Source organism: Dermochelys coriacea, chromosome 7 (genome assembly GCF_009764565.3).
Source record: "Dermochelys coriacea isolate rDerCor1 chromosome 7, rDerCor1.pri.v4, whole genome shotgun sequence".
NCBI lineage: Eukaryota > Metazoa > Chordata > Testudines > Dermochelyidae > Dermochelys > Dermochelys coriacea.
In genome coordinates, this window is record NC_050074.1 from 124,504,635 (window position 1) to 124,528,202 (window position 23,568).

Here is a 23,568-nt window from a genome sequence, read left to right on the forward strand (position 1 = left end):
TTCAGTGATAGAGAATCCACCATGATCCTTGGTAAATTGTTCCAATGCCTAACTACTCTCACTGTTAAAAATTTACCCCTTATTTCCAGTCTGAATTTATCTGGCTTCAACTTCCAGCCACTGGAACATCTTAGACCTTTCTCTGCTAGTTTGAAGAGCCCATTATTAAATATTTGTTCCCCATCTAGGTACTTATAGACTGTGATCAAGTCACCCCTTTGTTAAAATATATATATTAAGCTCTGTGTGTATCTCAGGATAAGGCAGGTTTTCCAATCCTTTAATCATTCTTGTGGCTCTTCTCTGAACCCTTTCCAATTTATCAACTTCCTTCTTGAATTGTGGGCACCAGAACTCGGGACACTAATCCAGCATTGGTCTGACCAGTGCCAAATATAGAGGCAAAAATAACCTCTTTGCTCCTACTCGTGATTCCCTTGTTTATGCAGCCCAGGATCTCATTAGCCCTTTTGGCCACAGCATGGCACTGGGAGCTCATGATCTCTAACTATCCACCATGACACCCAAATCTTTTTCAGAGTCCTTGCTTCCCAGAATAGTCCCCTGCCCTGTAAGCATGGCCTATATTCCTTGTTCCTAGATGTATATATTTACATTTAGCCATATTAAAACAAATATTGTTTGTGCCCAGTTTACCAAGCTATTCAGATCTCTTGGAATCCGTGACCTATCCTCTTCATTATTTACCATTTCCTGAAATTTTGTGTCATGCACAAACTTTATCAAGGATGATTTTATGTTTTCTTCCAGACCAGTCAGAAAAATGTTAAAGGTCTTGTTCTGCTTCCAGAACTGTACGTAGGCTGAAGACCATTTGATTCAGTCCTGTGGACTTTCCTACTTGAAGAAATGACATTTTCCGGTTGACTGAAAAGGACTTTGTGAGAAGTTAGGGAGTTGAATGAGTGTATTTGGACGCCTAACATACTGGGGCTGGGAGGGCTTTCCACCCATAGTGAGCAGCATGGAAGAAGGTGTGGGGATTGGAACAGGGGAGAAAACAAAATTGGGGATCGAAGCTATTATTGTTGGCAAGAACATGACCAAAAAAAATGAGAGCTGTGCAGAACTCTGAAGCAAGGATGTGAAGGTTCTATTCTTGACAGCTGTTTGATATGATCAAATAAAATTTTGAGATGTAAAGTGAAAGTCATGGTAGAAAAACTGCCCTCAGAAAAACAATGACAAGTGGCAAAAGTTTTTGGCAACTTTATTTACGCTAACAAACGAATTTGCAGACTGCAAAGTTATAAATTAATTTTAATAGGCTGATCCAGATGGTCCATTTGGAAAATGGATAGCTTGAGCTGTTGAAAATTAAACTAAATTTATCTCTCTCATACTTCAAACTGAAGCAAGCGTGAGAAGAGTGCCCAATAAGTCCAGCACATACAGATGGACCGGCAGGTCACACATGGGACTAATCTGATTCATTTTAAAAAATAAATGCATGAGTTATTGAATCAGGTTCCTGTTTCAAGCCGTGTGCGTTTGTATGTGTGCGCGCATGCAGCCTTTTCAAAAAGACTCACAAATGCTTCAGTGCCTTTTTAACCTGTGTGTTTCAATTTTAATTCAACCTCCTTGCCAAAAAACATAATTAGTTTTCGGAGCCTATCATTTAGTGTTAGACCCAAATGCTAGATTGATTAGGTCAGGCATTTGTTATTTTAAGGGCTACATCTCCATTCTTCATTTATGAAGAACATGAGCTCAATAGTCTTGGGGAGAGAACTGGCCTTTAGAAACTGTGAAGCTCTCTGGGGGCCCCTCAAGCCTTTTAGCTTCTGGGTGTTTTAAACAGAGCCATGAATGCAGATTTGTAAATTTATTGCAGTGCCATCTGGTTTTTTTTGCAGGAACCGTATTATTGTTGGCTTGTATCTGTCTATTGTGGTGGTCACTCCCCGGGAGCTTGCCCTCATAGTCCTAAGGAAAGTGATGAATAGTGGGGGTCAACATGAGTAGGTCACAGGGCAGCTGTCCAGGGCTGCCCTGAACTTGATTACCCCACTGTTCTTTAAAAAAGACAGGCACAATGCAGGTTATTTAAAAAACCTCCCCTCCCTCTCTTGAATGGAGTAATAATGAAGTGTCTTTTGCAGCCTTGATTCCTTCTGTGGGCGGGCTGTGTGCAGGGAAAGCTGTGTCAAAGGTGCCTTGTGGGGAAGTGCTGATGGCAGCAGGATTGCTGTCATGTATGTCATGCTGCAAACGAGACTCCATCTTCCAGATGGAAGTCAAGGAAAAAAAACCAAACCCTTGCCTGCCAGCCCACTCCCCAAGTCCCTCCGCAGTTTCAAAAACTTCCCCCTTCGGCTTCGCAGCATAGAATATTACTGCAGTTTGGTCTCATGGATTTGAGATGATTTTTTTATGTAAATGGGTGAAGCCCCCCCCCCACAAAGCATATTATAGGCACTATTCAGAAGGTAAATGAGGAATGGTCCCTGACCTAAAGAGCTTGAAGTCGAAGTGTAGACAAAGCACAACAAGGGAAGACAAACAAAAGAAGAGCAAGGGAATGGGAAGACGGGACAGCAACAATCGGACACCTTTCTTTTTAGTCTGTGGCTTTTCTTTTTGGGACTTCTCGCCAAATTAATCTCTGATGTGCAGTTCTTAGTCCCATGTCTCATCTACTTACTGACTTATAAAGGGAAGCATACAGGTGCTACTGGCGATGCAGCTTCCTCTCTTAATCTAGATCAGCTGTGTTGTAGTTCAAATTTTCGTTCTTCTAGAGAGTTGATGGGGCAGGGGGAGGAATGATGTTCATTTTATAGTATCATATTGAACATCTCTCTCACTATTGTGAATGTTTGTTAGGAAAAAGTCGTTGGGTGAAAAGCTTTGTCAGAGTAATAGAAATACTTCTTAGTCTATAAAAACTGCTTTCTTTCATCCTGTAACTGTTGCAAAACTAAAATGACTTCCTGCCTTTAATTCGCATTAAGCATTATAAAGTGTTAGTGAAGACCATGTTTTTGCTGAAGTCCAAGTTAAAATGAAAAGGTTGCCTTATGGCATCAAAGCCACTTGGTTCTTCCAACATTAGTGCTAATAGGAGCTGTCAGGTTTGCTGCATTTCTGCATTCCTCTGTAATTGAGTAAATTGCAATTGTTGTCTAATCCCCCTGCCCTTTGTGTTCGTGTCCACTTACCATCGAAGAACATTGGCAGTGATAAATAAAGCACTGAACAGGGCTCTCTCAGCTCTTTGAAAGCAGCATGTTGCCAACCCCCCAGTTATATTTCTTTAAGTGTTTATGTTTTTCTGTATTCTCTCTCTTGTGTGGCTGGAACCCTGGGGATCCAAAGCCATGAGAGAGGCCAAGGAGCTAACAAAGTAGCTGTCCCCTTGTTAGCTTGTTCCTTTCTTCTTTAAAAAACAAGATGAAAACCATCTGTCTCAGGGCATTACATTTTCCTCCCCCATGCACCTCTATAGATGAAGAGTTTCACCTGCAGCGAGGGTTTACATTGATTAGGGAAGGAACCGTAATTCAAGCCTCCATCCACTTCAGTGATACTTTGCAGTCTTTAAAGGTGCTGACCCATTGAGTTAAACTGTCATGGGAGGATAAAAAAGGAGCTTCATCCCAGGAGGTAACAGCTGCCAGGTTTTCAACACCTTGCGCGCTGCTGGAGAAATGTCACAAATTGTCAATGGAAAGAAAAATCACTTGGCTGCCATCTTATCTTAATGATGAGCCTGATAAAATGAAGGATTTAAACCTTTTAAGATCAGCAAGGAGTTGTCAGAATAATAAATAAATCCAGAGGGATTTTGAACAATGGCACGGAAAAGCCTTACCCGAGATGCAGCAAACAAGCTATCCGAGTAAGAATAACCTGATGTGGTTGGGGCAGGCATCTGGTTATCTTTGCACAGTCGGAGAAGAGGGAATGAAAGTACCAGCAGCAGCACAGAAGTCCAACATTAGTTTGTCTATATTTAAAAAAAAAAAAAAAAAAAAAAGCCTGATTCATAACCCAGTGAACTGAGAGAAGATGTGCTGTATTTGTGCTCTTTTGAGGACAGTTTGTTTTCAAACAGCTACCAGATGGCTAAATACCACGACATTTCTTTTTTTTTTTTTCCACAAGACACCCGTTTTCCTTGCTCGCTCTTTTTGTTTTTTTGTTTAAATGCTTTTACTCCCTTGAATAGCCCTGTGGTGCTTGGACATTGTGACATACCCTTTTCTCCTACTTTGATAGATGAGGAAAACAGTGTAAGATTTAATGAAGATTCTAAGAACAGGCAGGGTGGGGTTTATTTATTTATTTGCTGTTTGTTATGGGTTAGTCATTTTAATTGTAGTGAGTAATTAGGAGGTACATGCAACCACAGGAGCTTTGTTATGGTAATTGCTCAAGAAAACCCATTCCCTGTCTACCATGTGTTGAGACACTTCTTCCCCCTAGTGGCAATATTAAGGACTCTGGCTTGCACTAGGCAAGGTGTAATTGTAATATGACAAACTATGCTTTAGGGACAGTCTTGCAAATGTTCTAGTTTTTTGTTTGGTTATCCTATGTTTCGTCTTACGACTTCCCACAGAGACCCCCTCCCCCAGCACAGTGGGCTTTTGATAGCAAAAATGTAGTCTTAAATGTGCTTTAAAAAAAAAAAAACCCTCCACAATGGATTCTGGGTAATGTTTTGCAGCTTGACTTAATTTCAGTCTTCTGTTTCTTTAATTACCTATTTATAAAAATGCATTTAAATCTGTAGACATTATTTAATACTTTCAGGAGGAGCACCTCATTTGAAATAAATAAATAAATTTGCATTTATTTTAGATGGTCCATGTGAAAGACCTTAAGGATAATTAATGCAGGTCTCCAAAGACCCAGTAAGTGAGATGAAACTGATCTTTCCAAATCTTCTGGAGTGATTTGTTTACATAACTTCCCACTTCTGCTGAATCCTTCAGAGTCAAATAATCTTTTTTTTTTTTTTTAAACTGTTTGGCAATTTGTGCTTAGCTACAAAAGCCCTTGTTTGAAAAGAAGCAGTTTAATAATCTGCGCTCTGAAAATGATTTGGAGGAAGGCTATGGGTTTTGTCTTTTTGTTGTGTTTTTATTAGTGTTAGCTTTCTCTGATAAATCATGTAATTATTAACTAGTGAAAAAAATCTTATTGAACTTCTGGGTTGTAGTGTCTATTAAAAAGTGGAGTTTCATTCAGAGACTGGGGATTCTCTGGATAAATGGCCAAAGAAATGACTTTTCTACTGGTTGAGATCCTTATGAACACAATTCCACTTTGCGTTCAGTACTTCAGTCTGGCATTCCTTGCTCATCCAAAGCTCCATTGACATCTGCACTCCTTTACACTGGGGTCATGCTCTCTTTTTAAAAAGGCAGAAGTCTATCAGACCCAGCATTAGAAAAATCTAATCTAAGATACTCATGGAGTGAGATTAGATATGTTTAGTGAACTATGGTCTAGCATCTGTGTGGCATTTTAAGCCCTTGGCTAAGAATGAATGCAGCTTTGTGGTTCCCGTTTTCTGCACCACATTCCTGCTCCTGACGTGATTTGATGCTGCCATATATTTGTAGACTTTTTTTTTTATTAGAGCTTATTTTGCTATAGGGCTGCTTAACGTTCTTCTTGAACGGCTTTTGCAAGATTAAGGGAATGCAGCTTGGTAACAAGTTTGTGTCATTTTAAATATATACCTCCTAGTAAATAAGGAGGAATCTGACAATCAATCCCTTTTAGTGTGTTATATGTTTCACCTGACAACTAAACCCTCTATTGATTAGCCATTACTTTGTTAGATAATCCCATGTCAGTGAAGCCACTGTAAAAATTAAACTCTTTAAAATGTTTTACCCTAGCAGCAGTGTGAAAATTGAAAACTTGTTCAGAATTACAGCTGGCTTTCGCAAAGAGGGTAGCTTTCAGCAAACTGGTTTATGTTTGCATACTTTATATGCAATATAAAAACATATTAAAGCACTCCAACGCAAAGCTATATGCCTCTGGCGTAGAACCAGGCTACCGTTTCCAAGTGCTCCCTATGCAAAGAACCCTCTTCTCATGACTCAAAGTGAGGGGAGACTTGAACACGGTGGGTTCAAACTAGAAAAGATTCTTACTAGGGTCCAATTTTAAAGGTGAACTGAAAAGGTTTTTATCTTTCAAGACATGGGTTCAGGGTTTTGTTTCTCCTGGAACAGTAGCTGATCGCCAAGGCACCTCAAACAGTGAAGGGAGCTGTAATACTAGAGTCCCTCAACTTCAAATGTCATAGAATCATAGAAGATTAGGGTTGGAAGAGACCTCAGGAGGTCATCTAATCCAATCTTCTGCTCAAAGCAGGACCAACCCCAACTAAGTCATCCCAGCCAGGCCTTTGGCAAGCCGGGCCTTAAAAATCTCTAACAATGGAGATTCCACCACCTCCCTAGGTAACCCAATCTTAGGTTATCATGTGTTTTAGTTGAAACACAGTGCTCTGTACTTGGGCATGGGTAAATAAGTGAAGGGAGAATGAATGTCATACGGTGTCATAAACTGGGTTCAAATCCTGGTTCTGCTACAGACTTCCTTTGCATCCTGGGCAAATTACTTAATCTCTCTCTTTCTTCGTTCCGATCTGTAAATGGGGAATAATGCTTTTTTTGTTTGTTGTCTATTTAGATTAGGCCAGGGACTGTCTTTTAATATGTACATAGCACTTAATTTATGCAGTGCCTAGTAAGACATTCTATCATGTATTCCTATACATAATAATGGATTTGTAAATTGGGGGGAAGTCAGAGTGGAGGAGATGTAAGTATAAAACACTGCAAATGCAAGATGCAACAGAAAATAGTGAAAAATCAGGTGGGTAAAAAAAATGGTTAGTTATGAATGATGAGGAAACAAAGCATCTCTCTTTTTTTCCTTCTCCCTCTCTCAAGTTTTGGACTGAATTTAGTGAATGTTGATGCTTGTAAAATGAGGTTCAGATAACTGTGGCTGGAGCAATACATAGAGCAAGAAAATGTTGTCCAAATTTCCTCATGACAGTTAGGTCAGTGCATCTAAATCATGATTTATAATGTTTTTATTCATTCTGATCTCTTTCCTGAGTAGAAAGTGCTAAACATGTCAAAGTGGTGGTTTTATGATGTGGGCAAATGTCTGCAAGGAATAGTTTGAGGCCATCAAATGCCTGTTTGCTTGTGATTTTGTCCCACTTTGAATCTAGACACCCCACCCCATCCCACCCACTGCTGAAAGACCTAGTGCATTAGTCCACATAGCAGAGAGCCATTTGGAAGGATTTGTGTGTTTTTGTTTTGTTTTTCAATTTCTCCTTCTTTTGGATCAAGTATCAGAAATTGCTGAATTCTATCCATACGCTAACCCTAGTCACTCTCAATAGATATTGGTGTTATGACTTGTGAGGAGAGCGGGGTGAACCAGGCCATTCTGCATTCCTTTACTTTAAGCTTCTACTTAAAAAATAAAAATATATCCAGGCAGGATGGGGGGAAGGGATGTTTTGTGTCCCCCTCCCCCCTACATACTGCATGGATTTATTTTATAGACTAGTTTGAGTGGGATTCAAAACTTCATTTCACCCTGTTTTCCTCTTTTGTTTAGGAAAGACAAGTGATTCCGAACTGTAGTAGAATGGCTTCACAGAGTTGTTAGTGTCTTGCACCAAAAATCTGATGCCTTACAGCAAATTGTGTGCCTCCATTCAGAATTTTTTTAATCTTTCCACAGACCTACAACAGCTGTGCCAGACTGTGCTTAAACCAAGAAACAGTATGTCTAGCGAGCACTGCTATGAAGACTGAAAATTGTGTGGCCAAAGTAAGTAATGTAGTTCTGTTATCTTTGTGTCAATTTTGTGAGCAGTACCTTTGTTTTTCAAAAACTAATTTTTAACATACTTTAACCAGAAAACAAGTAGTTTGCTCAGGCCTTCTGTCTTTCACAATTGTACCATAGGCTGACCTGGCAGTGTGCCGCATTGCTCAGACTGTGATAAATGTGCGTATGGGTCCCCAGCCACCCAGATCAACTGGCTGGATATCCTGTAGAAGCAGTAACTGTTCCCATTGTGCCGTTGTCTCCAGTACCCTCTGCTGGTCAATACCCAGAGTTACATGAACATATGTTGGATGGAGGCTCTTCGCAACATGGGGCCTTTTGTTGATTGGTGAAGAGGAAATACAGAAAGAACATTGAAGGAAAACCCTTGTAATTAAAAGAACAAACCTAACACGATAGTTGGAGGGAAGGGGAAAAAAGAGAATTGGAAGAAAAAGTGAATATGTTCGTTTTCATATCGCTACATCAGCTAAGATGCATTTGTAGGGCAATATAATAACTGGGGTGGGGGAAATGTCAGTAACCACCCAGCTCTTCTTTTGCTTTTCCTAAAACTAAGTGTAACTAGCATAAAATAAGATTTATACATGCGGGATTGTCAGTGAGCAGAAAACATCCTAGCCATGACACTGTATGTATAAAAAGGGCTGCATAAAGGATCTGTTCAGCCTTGCATAAGCTCCATGTTTCCGCTGGAAAGAAGTTCGGTGGGCATGCAAGACAGATCAGAGCATGCAGCCACCTGTTACTGAAACCAGCTGGCATTTTGTTGCTCTTCTGTCACTATCAAGCGACCAGTAGAAATCTTGCTCCCTCTTCTGACTTATTCCTTGGATCTTCTTGAGATTCCCTTTTCTTGGAGTTAACTTTGAATGGCTATTAAATCTGCCCCGTCTGTTCAGGACCCACATTTCTGCTGGCCTTTGAAGGTGCTCCTGTCGCTCCATCTGTGAACTGTTCGATTGACAAATGTTGGCTTCATGTTGCACACAAGTGACCCAAAGGGCAACTTGCAGTTACCCTCTGTTAGAGAAGTGCAGCCTTGTGCAAGCTACAGATCCCTGCTTGCCCCTTGCTGCCCAATGACCCCCTTTGATCAAGAGGTACAGTATTGCATTCTGCCACCTGCAGTCATGCCTGTTGTTATACAACAGGGGTCAGCAAGCTTTCAGAAGTGGTGTGCCGAGTCTTCATTTATTCACTCTAATTTAAGATTTTGCGTGCCAGTAATACATTTTAATGTTTTTAGAAGGTCTCTTTCGGTAAGTCTATTGTATATAACTAAACTATTGTTGTATGTAAAGTAAATAAGGTTTTTAAAATGTTTAAAAGCTTCATTTAAAATTAAATTAAAATGCAGAGCCCCTGGACCAGTGGCCAGGACCCGGGCATTGTGAGTGCCACTGAAAATCAGCATGCGTGCCATAGGTTGCCTACCCCTGTTCTACAAAATGGGTGAAACGCTCCTGACAAGATACCAAAGTACGCGATTTGTAGCCCTCAGCAAAATGCCCTTGATATTTAGCATTTTTCATCCTGGGGTCATGATGCCGATCACTGTACAAATGAGCCAGTGTACAACTACTACCAAGATAATCTAAGGCTTCCGTTCAGGGCCCATCTACCATGCAACAGCTCCTTTTGACCTGATCATCTGGTTTTGAGGACGGGGTGTGGTAGAATTACATCTATTAACTTCATTTGTGCCCCTCTGAATTGAAATTGCCCCTTCAAAATGATAGGGACAAAAATGAAATCACTCCTTACAAAAATATGTTTAGTGGGCTACTGACAAGCAACGAAGAGAGAGTGCCAGAGACTGCAAGATTCATTTTATGTTGTAGAGGTGGAGCTGAATTCTGGCCCCAGACATGGAAAAGCACATGTTCTTAATAGTGCATCTCCAGGATATTTGTACCCTGGAGATGGAGTATTTATATATATTTTGCATTGGTTTTGCATTAGCTTAACGGGCTTCTTTGAGCACGTTTCCCTACTACGTAGGGATAATTGCTTTCCCTTAGTAGTGTTTCTGTCACTGACAGATTACTGATGCTGTTGTTTTGTGGTTACAGAACAAAGTGAACTTGGCTTTCTCAGGACCGCTTATGCTCCAGGTGTAGCTAAGCTCTTTATAAATTCCCTGTTATAAATTCCTTGACCAAAAAAAAAACAAAAAACTTCATTAATGCAGAGTTAAGGTTGTCTGGTGGTATCTTGCAGCTTTTCAGAATGTCAGGTTCAGTAAAACTATGGAAATTGGGTAATAATACAGAGATAAGGTACACACCAATGCAACCTTAACTCTGCCCTCCTGGAGCTGACAGAGGCCATTGGGAATTATCTGCGTGCACTCTAGCTGCATTTGCTGCGTTAGGTGTAGTTGTACTGAATGGAGGAGGCATTAGTTGGAGCAGATTGGCAGAATTGTGATTGTGATATGAGGAGATCTGGTCTGAGACCCCCTGTGTAATGAAAGGAAGGAGGCACTTGCGTACCTTGAAGGATCCAGTATCCATCATTTCATTGCTGGGTTGTGTAAGTTGTCAGTAGCAGGGCATAGACGTCTTCTAGGTATTGTCAGCAGTGGGGTGGGATATGAGAGCTGTGTGTTTAGTGATGGGAAAGTGAAAATCTAATGTGTGTTGGAATCCTGTGAGTCAGGGCAAAAGGATTGTAAAAGGAGTGAAGAAGTTGTAAAGTTTAACACATGCCGGTTTGTTTCTGGGGAGGAGACTCAGTGTTTGAGTGTAGAACAAATGTAGGTAGCTCTTGTTCTATGCAGCTCACCTAAAAACAAGTTTTGCTTGGCAAAGAGAATGTGTTGGACTGTGCTACAGTTCTCGTGTGCCGTTTCCTGCATGAGATGCATTATCTGCAAAGGCAGAATGGGAGTGTGTGTGCTATGGATGTACTGTGTCATCATTCAGGGGACAGAGTTAAGGCGGCATTGACGTGTACCGTAACTCTATATTTCTTTGTTTTCAGAGGTTTGTTTTGCTGAACTTGACACTCTGGAAGGGCACGAAATACCATCAGACAGCCTTAGCTCTGGGTTAACAAAGGTTTTTCTCAATGAATTTGCTAGTTTTTTGAAGAGAAAGAGAAATGTATGTTAGAGTTAGTGGTCATTTAGGCAGTTATAGTTCTCGTTTAGAGTTCCATTTGACACATACTGTAGCTAGGTAATAAAAAAACTAGCATTTGCATAGCACTTTTCATCAGTAGATCCCCATTTTAGAGGTGAGAAACTTAGGCACAGAAAGGTGAAGTGACTTGCCCAAGGCCATTCAGGAGGCCAGTGGCAGAGCCAATAATAATCCTGGTGGTTTCTCCATTAGGCCATATAGTTGCTTTGGGATTCCTGAGTGCTCTTCCACCCTCCTGTACATTTTGTTCGAGTGGAATGGAGATAATGGTCATGCTTTGAAATATTTGCACTGTGTGGCGGCTAATAGGGCCAGAGAGAGAAATCTCCCACATGGTCTGTGTCACAGAATCTTGACCGTTTTATTACAGGGTTGCTACAGTAACTTTAAGCAGGAAAGAGAAGACAAGTGTCTCTCTCTTCTTGTCCGCCCCCTGCCCCACCATCTCCTGCAACATGTAGCGACCCCACCAACATTTGCAGCTCCTGCTCGCTTTCCTGTCCCATTAAGCCATTAGTTAGCACTGTAGAAGCCATGCTGAGCAGTTGTTCCTTGCTGTCTCCTGCCTGGTGCTGCTGCGTACACGCATCACAGGCAGCAGCTTACTTGAGGGCTATGCATTTCCTTGATTATGTCACCGAGTCCATGTTGCACATCAAGCCGGGCGCATCACCCACACTACGCAACCCCAGCTGGGCTTCCTGCCCCTGCTTCAGCCAGGTTTCATGGGCCATGCCTTAGCTCCACCCAGTTCACCGCTTCCAAAGTCCGCTCACACTCTGGCCAGCCACCCCACTGACACACTCCACAAAGAGGTGATATGAACCTTAATGATTCATTTCCTGGTTTTCAGTTGTTTACATTTATATTACCTTCCCCCTCCTACCCCCCACCTCACATGGAGAGGGGCTCAGACACTTCAAGAGGGGCAGGTCCCCCAAATCCCAGCACACACAGAAGGGAAGATTCAGGACTGACAGACTCCCACCTCTAAGCCCCCAACTTCCCCTGCCACCCTTCTCATTATCCAGTCCCTCCTGTTTTCTCCCTTCCTATTCCCCCAATCCCCACCCCTTCCCCCTTACCTGAGCTCCCAACCACTTTTCCTTCCCCTACCACTTTATTGCATTTATCTCCCTCCCCATAATACCCTTATCCCTCACTGCAGACCCTACCCCTATTCTCACCTACTCTTCCATCCCTAATTACCCTGCTCCACCCAGTGAGCATTCACATGTATAACATATTTTCTTTTCAGAATAGGTTGAGCACTTTCTGAATTAGTTATTCTACTCAGGTTACATTTCTTACAAAAACAAACCTTGACAGAGGCTTGTTTTTCCCAAACATTAACAGTTCATTCTCCGTTTTCTGCTTAGAGTGGGTTTCAGAGGTCAAAGTTGCTAGAATCTGCAAACATTATGAAATGCTGTATTTTTTTTCTAGAAGTATCTCGGCAACCTCTTGGTCATCTGGGTCCAAATTTGGGTCACACACCCTACCCTTATTCCCACGAGACACACACAATTTCAAGACAATCCAGGCATGTGGATTTTAGAGCACTTGGAAGAGTCACCCTTTAAACAGAAAAGTCTTCTCAAACTTAACTGTAGTAGAGCTGGCACTCAATAATATTGATGAAATTAGTCATCTGCTATATCCAGATCACCCACACCGGATAATACTGAAAGGATAGGAGGCTCTGGGAGGTATGATGGTCTCCACCCTATGGAGAAAAATAAAGCCTGAAACAAATCACTCTGAGGTTTGTACTGCTCTGTTCATGTCCATGGGTGTTCCCCATCCTCCCTCCCCAGTGCTTGAGAAATCTGTGATGTGCATCAAGCATGCCCGTTCTTAGCTCCTCACTGCAGTCTCAGCAGTGTGTGGTGCATGGTTCCAGCTTGCCTGTTCTTGGCTTCCCCAGATGCTGACTCACATGCAGGGCTCAGGCCCCTTCAGAGGAAAGCGGCAGCCCCCCAGATCCTGGCTCACATGGAGAAGGGCTCTGACCCCCTTTAGCATGACAAGGCTCCCCAAATCCCCTCATGTGGGGCAGGCAGGGGGCTCAGACACCCCCAGGGGGACAGGGCCCCATAGGTCCCAGCTTGTATGAAGAAGGGTGGGGGGTAGGGGGGCATACTACCATATAGGGGCAGGGCCTACTCCCTGATCCCAGCACACACACATGGGAGAGCAGGGAAAGAGGCAATGCTCCTGTATTCTAGCTCATATGCAGAGGCAAGGAGGGAGGATCAGACCCTCCTAGAGGGACAGGTGGCCCCACCAAATCCTAGCACACACCTGAAAGTGTAGAGAGGCACTCAAACTCCACAAGAGAGGAAGACCCCCTCCAGATCCTGGCACACACAGGAGGGGAGAATGTGGGGCTGACAGATACCCTTCCTCCTATTCTCCCCCAGTGCCCAGGACATTCACATCCATGTCCCCCTTCCCAGTCTCCCAACCCCTCTCCCCTCCCCACCCCATTCTCATTTAACCCCCAATCCCCCTTCCCTTCCAGCTAGCATTCACATGCCTATTTCTTCCAAAAATAGTTTAATTACGTTCCCCCAATTTAAAAAAAAAAAAAACGACAGAATTTAGCATTATGCCTTCAGACCTTTTCCAGATTTCTATCCTAAGTGAGACTTGACGTGCCACTGGCTGAGCGCCTTGAGCTATCCAGCTGCAGTGAGACACTTCTAGATGCAACCTGTAGGCTCTATAGGCTCCTCTGTCTCATGCATGCTCAGTGTAAGGCATTCACTCGTGAGCATTAGCTGTGTGCCTACAAGGAGAGCTGAACTCTGGCTAGTGGGTGGCATGCTCTCTTTGAGGATAACTTTTGAGCAATTGAGACCCTGGTGTGATGATCTCAGTCCTGGTTTGATCCCTGTCTGTGAGCAAAAATATTTTGGTAAAATCCAGAAAAACCATTGACATATGGGGGGGGGGGGACGGGGACCATGTCTCAGGAACCGCTGGGTCAAATTACCCAGGTACACCAAATTTCAAGAGAATATGAGTAACTGTGCAGATTTCAGAGCACTTAGAGTCAAGCTTTAAACAGAAAGCTGATCTAAACCTTAACTATAGTAGACATGTTGGTCCACTATAATCCAGTTAGCTCTATACCAATAGTGTACTAACTGCATGGCAATGGTGCAACTGTTAAGTGCACTCAGGGTGAAGGACTTAAGTGAGACTTAAGGAGTTCATAGGCCATGTGCTAGCTCTCAGCACAGGAGTGGATTTCATCCTCCATGATTGATATGTCTCATAGCCTGGGGTGTTACAATGTGTTTTATTGAAAGGGGAATGTTGGCAAGGTTGAGTGGGGTTCCTGCATGTCAGCACTCTGTGCTTAAAGTCCTATAGGATTTTTAATTTCCGTTTAGCCATCCAGTGGTGAAAGACGGAAGGGATTAACGATTCCGAGGACTGCACCTTTAACCGTGTGATTACCCTTTCTAGTACTGCACTGTAATGTCAGCACTGGATAAAAATCAAGTCCTAGGTTCCACTCAGAGTCATAATTCAGTCTCTCATAAGCTTTGTCATTCATTTTTTTATCTTGCTTCTGCACTATTCAACAGGAAAGTGGTTTGTGCACCAATGCGGCTGAACTTGACATTGTTTGCTGGGTTTGCACTTGATGTTTATCTGATCTGTACAGTGGCTGATATGCAGTTTCATCTAAGATTACAGGTAGAGTGACTTCCACATCCCAGAGAAGCTTTTGTTTGCCACTGTCCAGCAAAATCTATCTCTAACTGGTATCTTCCGATGAAGTGAGCTGTAGCTCACGAAAGCTTATGCTCTAATAAATTTGTTAGTCTCTAAGGTGCCACAAGTACTGCTTTTCTTTTTGGTATCTTCTGTGCGGCCTTTCCACTGTAATTGACGTAGTCAGTGCTCTTCTTCCTAATTCAGAAAAAAACACAGGAATTTTTTTTTAAAAAGCTTTAAATCCTTTTTTTGTGTGTGTGAGGCACGGCGGCATGGAGATACCACCTCCAGGCTCACCCAGTGGGCTGTCTGGATCTATTTTAAGACCCTGGGTACTCAGTGTTCTGTATAGTGCAGAAGGTCTCAAACTTCATTGCACTGTGACCCCCTTCTGACAACAAAAATGACTACACAACCCCAGGAGGTGGGACCGAAGCCCGAGCCTGCCCAAGCCCTGCTGCCCTGGATGGGGAGTGGGGCAAAATCGAAGTCCAAGCCCCATTGCCCCAGATCAGGGGGCTAAAGCCGAAGCCTGAGGGCTTCAGCCCCATGTGGACGGCATGTAACCTGAGCTCCGCCATCCAAGGCTGAAGCCAAAGCCTGAGCCCCACCGCCCAGGGTGGTGGTGCTCTGGCTTCGACTTTGGCCATGGGCCCCAGCCAGTCGTTAGACCAGCTCAGGCAATGCCATAAAAACAGGGTCGTGACCCACTTTGCAGTCCCCACCCACAGTTTGAGAACCGCTGATGTAGTGCTTTTCTCACTGTCTGTACTCAAATAATCCATAGGCTGATAAGGAGCAACGATTGTTTTTGACAGTGAAATGCTCTGAATCTTATCTTACGTATGGGAGTTCATTCTTTTCTTCAAACAAACAAGCACTGGTGATTTTACTGCTGCTGAGATTCTACTCCTGTCCTCTGTCCTGCTTTTTTGCTATGAATTTGTTTTGAAACTCCACCATGTAGGAACTTGGCCATATTTGGATGCAATGAATTAAATAAAGAACAGACGTGGTCTTTTTTTAGACGCATTTGAAATTGAAGCACTACTAGTGGAGTAAATCACAGTTTATGGTAAGGTATTTTCAATTTGTAGCTGTTACCTACAGTCCACTATTTGTTACTTTGGTTCTCAGGAGTAACTCCCATTGATCGTTGCCATCTAATCCTCTTCCATTGGATACATTACACAAAGATGGTGTTGATTTAGGTACATTTTTTGCAAAGGATATGTGTGTTAAAAATATATGCAACACTTGCTTAGAGTTTAGTCCCCACCCAGGCCATAACATGATTGGGAAACAATTCCCCACCCCCAAACCTCTCATGCTGCTGCTACTGGTGTGCAGGTACAAGTGGATAACCTCCCCAGGAGTTGCTGATATATGGTTAAATAAGGTAAAGACCTAGCATGAGCTGCAGCTCCAAAGACAAGGTGTTGATTTATAATGAGGTTTATTGAAAGTTGACCAAATGAGCATCTGTTCCTATTGTTCATTCCATATTTTGTAAGCCAGCATCTCTAAGCCAGATAGCGATGTTGATGTGTGCTTCACCCTCTACCAGAGTGATGCATGTTAAAAATTCCCTGGCATCTGATATGCCACTGTGTTTTCTGTAAGGCATTTGAATGTGCAAATAAGGGTTCTCATCGCTGTTGAGCATCCTTTCTCACTTGCTTTCTGCTGCTGACCTTCACCTCTTATTCGCTACCTTTGTCCGTTTTATTCTCCCTCTGCCCCAGAGGTGATCTGGTTTAGTTTGGCTCTTCAGGCTTTTACCAACTGCTGGCTAACTCGGAAGAGTCCACAATCACCCTGGCTGCACCTTTACTGTAGATGGTGCATTTCCCTTACTCAACCGGAAGGTCTTGTCTTTCAGCCTTCTCATAAACTGGATTTCACTAGACCCAGCTCTCAACCCTCAACCCCTTCCCTCCCCCACTCTGGTAGCTTCCCTTCTAATTTGAAGGGGTCTTTTAATAAAAGGTTTGCTTGTACGTTAATACCACAAGGTCCCAATTCCACCATCATTTTTCTGTATTCAGTTGGCAGTTCCTGTGCTTTAAATGATCTGCAGCTAGTTCAGCCTCGTACATATGTGCTGTAACAAGTGTTCACTCTATTTCATATTCCATAGTACTTCTTCCTTCCTAGCTTTCTAGAACACTCTTTGCTACCCACATGGTATCACTCGTTCTTTTCAAGGTCCCTTTTCCAGCCCATTCTGGCACAAAACAAGCTTGTATTTGCACTCTGGGTTTGGCCTGCTTATGAAGGGGAAAACTCCAATTTAGACAGTGCAGTAGAAGGAATGTGCTTTCTTTCTACATTCCTGATGTCCAGAGTTCTGCTGTGCTACAGTGATTGTGGTTTCTTGATTTCATATACAGCTTATTAGGTTGTAGTCAGTGGTTTTATCCTAAAGCATGTTATCTGTTCTGGGCATTGTCCTTACAGGCTGACGGTCATTATTTTTTTTAGAACCTGAGTGAGTATAGTGGTTGATCAAGGGACTAGGTGTGAGGATTCCTGCATTCTGTGTCCAGCTCTGCCATTGTTTCTCTGAGACCTGGGGCAAATCACTTCACCACAATGTCTCAGTTTACCCCTCTCTAAAATGGGAGTAACTGCCTCATAGGAGTGATATGAGGTTTATTAATAAGATGCTTCTGAGATCCTTGGATGAAGACTATGCACAAAGTAGAATTTTGCCAGCTCAGCCAGCCCGTTTTCTGCATACAAGGACCTACTTATCTGTTCTGGCTCTGGAATAATACAAGGCCGCTGGATGTTTTTACATGACAATTTTCTTTTGGGAAGGCTTAGTTTTAACTAGTTAGTTTCACCTCCTGTGTTCTGAAATGACCCAAGAGGTGAATAAACAAAAGAAGCAAGGAATGGGGGTAGACTTGCAAACCGCCATTTTTTTCAGGCTCTGTGTACCACCACCTATTTAGAAACCTTAAGCAAATAAGTGTTCTCCACTGCAGTCTCCTAATGGTCAACTCTTAGGCCTGGTCTGCTCTAGAAAATTAGGACATTTAACTATATCAGTCAGGGGTATGAAAAACCCACACCTCGAGAAGTTGGAGTAATCACACCGAAGTCTCTGGGAATTGCTACACTTGCAGATGTAGAGCGCTTTGAGTTAAACCAGCCTTCGTAGAGCGCAGTAGGGAAAGCACTGCAGTCTGTCCACACTGACATGTTCAAGCGCACTGCCGTGGCCACATTTGCGGCAGTTGCAGCAGCATTGGGAGGGGTGCATTATGGGCAGCTATTCCAGCGTGCAAGTCACTGCAACGTGCTTTTCAAATGGGCGGGGGGGGTGGAGTGTTACAGGGAGTGTTTTGTATGTATGTGGGGGGAGAGAGAGTGGGCTTTTTGGGGGGCTGAGAGCATGTCAGCATGCTGTCTTGTAAATTCAGACAGCAGCAGACCCCCCTCCCTTCCCCCCACCTCTCTCTCTCACAAAGCATTCCACAATAATGGTTGCTTTGTCTCAGAGGAGCTAAGAAGCTGGCTGTCAGAAACAGAGCTTTCAATGCAGCAGCTGTGTTAGTCTGTATCCGCAAAAAGAACAGGAGTACTTGTGGCACTTTAGACTTTGTGTCTCTAAGGTGCCACAAGTACTCCTGTTCTTTTTGGAGCTTTCAGCGGGCATTTCCGTATTCCTACAGCCCATTCCAAACAATGACAAGAGTGGCCACTTGACTTAAGGGGATTACGGGAGGTTTCCGGAGGCTGATCGGAGCTCAGTAAAGCAACACCTCGTTCACGCTGGTGCCGCAGCAAACGTTATTCCATTCGCCGAGGTGGAGTACAAGCAGCACTATAGCCACGGAGTCAGAGCGCTCTACGTGCCTTGTCACTGTGTACGGGTAGTGAGCCAGTGCGCCCGGGGCTCCTTTATTGCGCTGTAACTCACAAGCGTAGCCAAGCCCTCTGTGTAGACAGAACTAGGTCAATGGAAGAATTCTCCCATCAGCATAGCTACCATCTCTTGGGAATGGATTATCTACGCCAATGGGAGAACTCCTTCCATCTGCATAAGTAGCGTTTACACTGAAGCACTACAGCAGTGCAACTGTGCCACTGTAATTTTTTAAGCGTATATATGCCCTTAGGCCTGATCTACACTACAAGGTTAGGTCGACGTGAACTGCCTTGTGTTGACCTAGCCGTGGAAGTGTCTTCACTTAAATTTGGGTCCTGCTGATGTAAGTGCCTCTCTACACCGATAGTAACACCACCTCCTCAAGTGGTACAGAGTCATGGTCAATGTAATTAGGTTAATGCAGCATCAGTGTGGACACTGAGTTGCTTACGTCAACTGTTACTGGCTTTCAGGAGCCATTCCCCAATGCCACACACTAACAATACAATCAGTATAAGCGCTCTGGGTGAGAGCATGCAGTGCCAACCCAAGGAGCCAAGTGTGCGCACACACGCGATTTAACAACGGCAGTGGCTGTGTGCTGACATAAGTTAGGTCAATATCATCTTGTAGCATAGACATGGCTTGAGGTACAGACTTTTTTCTTGCATTCCAAGTTGAGCTGCAGGTACTCTTTAAAATTGAACATTTAGGGTTCCATGCTGAATGCCCCGGATAATGGCGGGAGGGCTTGACCTTGTATATTTGAAATTGTCCTTTTGTATTGTTTCTGGTCCCTTTAAGTCACAGATGGATAACTCTCGTTCTTTGAGACTGTCCAAGCATTCACTATACTTGAGACATCACAACAACCACCACGGAATTCTGCTTCACTGTTCAGGGCGGTCTTTTTTTCTTAAACAATGCAGTTTTGCAATATTGTTAAATCTTAAAATACATAAGAATCAGAAAAGGAGTACTTGTGGCACCTTAGAGACTAACAAATTTATTAGAGCATAAGCTTTCGTGAGCTACAGCTCACTTCATCGGATGCATTTGGTGGAAAAAACAGAGGAGAGATTTATATATACACACACACACACACACAGAGAACATGAAACAATGGGTTTATCATACACACTGTAAGGAGATAAACCCATTGTTTCATGTTCTCTGTGTGTGTGTGTGTATATATAAATCTCTCCTCTGTTTTTTCCACCAAATGCATCCGATGAAGTGAGCTGTAGCTCACAAAAGCTTATGCTCTAATAAATTTGTTAGTCTCTAAGGTGCCACGGGTACTCCTTTTCTTTTTGTATTTACATGGTGATTAGTATTTCCTGTTTATAGTTTGGATACAAAGTGTTTTGGGATGAAAGATGATAAAATCATCACGTGAAAGAATGAGGATAGGATTAGGAGTTGGGAACTGAGTTAATTCCACCTCTGCCATTGACTTGTGTGATCCTGACAAAGTCACTTTGCCTCTCTGTGCTAGACTCCCCATCTGTAATGTGTATCAGAGTGGTAGCTGTGTTAGTCTGTATCAGCAAAAATAACGAGGAGTTCTTCTGGCAACCATGGGGATGACATGTGCTGCCTACTTTACAAGTATGTTGCTGAAGATTGATTAATGTTCAAACAGTGCTTTGAACACATAAAGAGCAACATAAAAATCTCAGTATTTTAGATCTTTGAATAGCAAAGAAATTCAGAGGTGCTTATAAAAGCTTTGATGTGATAGTGATCTTCCTTTCATGACCATGTGTCTGCCTGGGATTTTTACCTTAATTTGGAGTTTCCTACCTTTTGAGAGGTCAAGGCAAGTTTTTTTCCTTCAGCTTCCCCCCAGTCTAATAACCTCTTTGCAAATGACTGACAGAAATGTGTGATATTCTCCCTCCCCCCACACACCCATTCTCCAGTTTTTGATAGACTTGTTTTATTTATTTCCAAAATTATATCCGCAGGAAACAAGCTGTTTAAATTCAGATTATGCTGAAGCAAAATGGTCCTAGTATGAGAAGCGACGTGCTGTTTTATGAGCGCAGAGTCCCTTTTCTCATAACTGATTGATAGTAAATATTTTCCTGAAGAATTATTGCCAGCTATGAACAGTGCAACTGTTTCACTTTTTTTGCCATGCTACTTGCTGTACCAGCCATTGTCTGTAATTAAGATCTACAATTCACAATGCAGACGTTTGCACTTCCTCTGGGTCTGAGCTATTTATAAGGCATTTCAGCTGTTGAGAGTTACTTTTGAGTGTTAAACTACATGTTAACAGGCTACTTTAGTCTCCAGTGATGCAAACACTGTCAGGCAGTTTCCTCTCTCCCCCCCCCCCCCCACACTTTCCTCCCCTCCCCCCCATCATTTTATGTCAGCAAAGTTATATGTCAAATAAGAGTTAGAAATGCCTTTTTGAATAGTCTTTGAGAAACATTGAAGCAATATACTAACATAATACTTAGCACTTAAAAATCATCTCTCAGCCAAGGATCTCTGAATGCCTTACAATTATGAATCCTCCTAAACTCTTCTGTGAGGGGGAACTAACTGTATCTTTTGGGAGGAGGTTAATCTTGATATAATAAGTTCAGTCATCTCTTTGGGAATGGCTTACTGGTTTTAGCATCAAGTTTGAAACCTCTAGAACTAGAAGTTCAAAATGCATTACCATCAGCTCAGCCCATCTTTTTATCGCTCAGATGGAGAAAAAGTGAGTGTTCTGCTATAAACTATTGAGTCTTCCTCATGAGATCTTAGAAATTGAGCTTCTGCCTTCTCTGCCTGAGCACCAAAGATGCAATGGCAATTTTGTGAGAATAAGAATTTAACCCTGGTATCCTTGGCCATAATCTCTGTGTGTGCATATGGCTATGCAATATGATGTGCACTAATGGTTTGAACCACTCTACCCCAGAAGTGACTACGTTTCAGAGTAGCAGCCGTGTTAGTCTGTATTCACAAAAAGAAAAGGAGTACTTGTGGCACCTTAGAGACTAACAAATTAGTTCAATGTGACTACATTAGACATGTAGTCACATTGAACTAGATAGGGCTACTCACCTGAATAAGAGCTGCAATCTTGGGCCTGTAGTTTTAAAGTGCTTTGGGATCCTTCAGGATAGAAATGTAAAATATTATGAGTACATTCCCGAGTATTTTAAACCCTAGGTGGCTGTAGAAGCAGACAATACATGTCAGTTCAGGGGACACGAGAAGCAGTGCCATTTCTGAAGTTCACTAGAGGGGCCGTGCCAAGACAGGGATTGCCACCACAGATGGCAGTCAGGGTCTGTGCCAAGATGGCAGCATCGACTAGACTTTTCTTACTAAGTTACCCAATTTAAGGCTACAAAGTAAAACGTGTTTGGAAAACATGAGAACTCTTTATGAATGTTTTCAGCATGAACATGTGACTGACCTGCTTTGATTGTAATCCAGTGCAGAGACACCACTAGATACATTTGAATGAGGTGCTTCAGAAGCTAAAAGTACTTCTGATTTTAACCTAAACAAAGGAGCTAATCTATTTGAGCCAGTCTTTGTAGACTGGTCTAGATTAGTGCGGAGGAGGCTCTAGTGTCTTCTTTGCTGGGAGGGGACAGGAAGGAGAAATAGTCTAAAGCAAATTCATCATCAAGCATGTACTGCAGCATTGCCCACTGATGCATGCCGGATCACCCGCACACCGAGATCACATGGCTCCTCCAAAAGTCAAACGATCAATTCGCCTCGTTTTGGCTCTGTACTTAATGCACAAACAGTGCGATCTGCAGGGCTGTAATTGCATTGTTAGGGCCAAGGAACAAGCCGGTGCCTTTTCAGCAGACAGCTGGCAGGGAAAGAGGCATGTTGTTAGGAAAGAGAGAGGCAAGGCAAATAAAATTACTGCTAACGCTCAGAGATCGGCAGGAGTCCTACTTGCCTAATCTTACCGGTGGGAGCAAGCGGCTGTTGTAATCCAATTATAGCAGCATAAGCAATTTGTTAGACACTCCGCATAATGTAACAATTTCCCAATAAACTCTGACTTGTAATAACGTCGGCAAGAGCCCACATAAATCTGCCCGAATGGTGGGGGCTGGAGTATTCGGCTGGGGGCTTGTAATTTGTGCCATCAGCACGTTTTGCAGAGAGTGGTATGGTGCAGGCTTTCAGTGCAGGAATTTTAAGGAGAAAATCATGGCACGCCCCTCAAAGAGAGATCCATTAGAAGGGGGCCAATAAAAAAAAAATCCAAGCAAAGCAGGGACTTAGCTCATAGAAAGGAGGAAAAATTAACCCAACAAGCTAAACTCTGTAGCAGTTCTAAAGAGTTTTTAAAAATATATTAAAAAACATTAATGAAAATTATCATGTAAATTACAGTAAGAGAAGTGAGGAGAAGCCAGATTTCCATCACTTTTGGAGGAGGAAATAATCCTTTTTTATATAAAATCTGCTTAATGATTGACAGGGGGCTCAGCACTGTGCAAGACACACAGGAATTCGGTTCCTGACCAGAGCAATTCATAATTGTTGGAGGCAAACAATTAAACCTTACCTGGTAGCCAGTTACCTTTTTGTCCCCTTTCTTGCGATTTCTACTCGCCTCATGTATATTGGCACAGCATCTTGGCAATAAGCCTGAGGGATAAAATGTAGGTCTAGAACTAGTCACTTTGAATTTACCCCAGTGGATTTAACTTTTTTGGCACAATGATTAATGTCCCCTGTGGTTCACCCAGGTCTACACAAAGAACTAATCTAATTTAGATATTTATTTAAATGTAGAAATCAGTCGTCTGAGCTCTGCCCATCACTCCGAGGGCATAGTGAGAGTTGCAGGATAGCAAGTACCAATTTGGAGTTTATATTTAGCAGGGTTTAAATATCATATACTTGTTAATCCCCTATTTAGCATTTCCCTATACTAAGATACAATAA

At 42.7% G+C, this 23,568-nt stretch overlaps 1 protein-coding gene across 22 annotated transcripts in view; it reads left to right on the top strand.

Moving 5' to 3' along the window:
* Positions 1-23,568, top strand: part of BTRC (beta-transducin repeat containing E3 ubiquitin protein ligase) — a 167,398-nt gene that overhangs the window by 77,390 nt on the left and 66,440 nt on the right. For all 22 annotated transcript variants that reach the window (XM_038408304.2, XM_043519814.1, XM_043519815.1 and 19 more), the window contains one exon: positions 7,762-7,851. In XM_038408304.2, the coding sequence (XP_038264232.2) occupies positions 7,762-7,851 (90 nt within the window). The remainder of the gene's footprint in view (positions 1-7,761; positions 7,852-23,568) is intronic.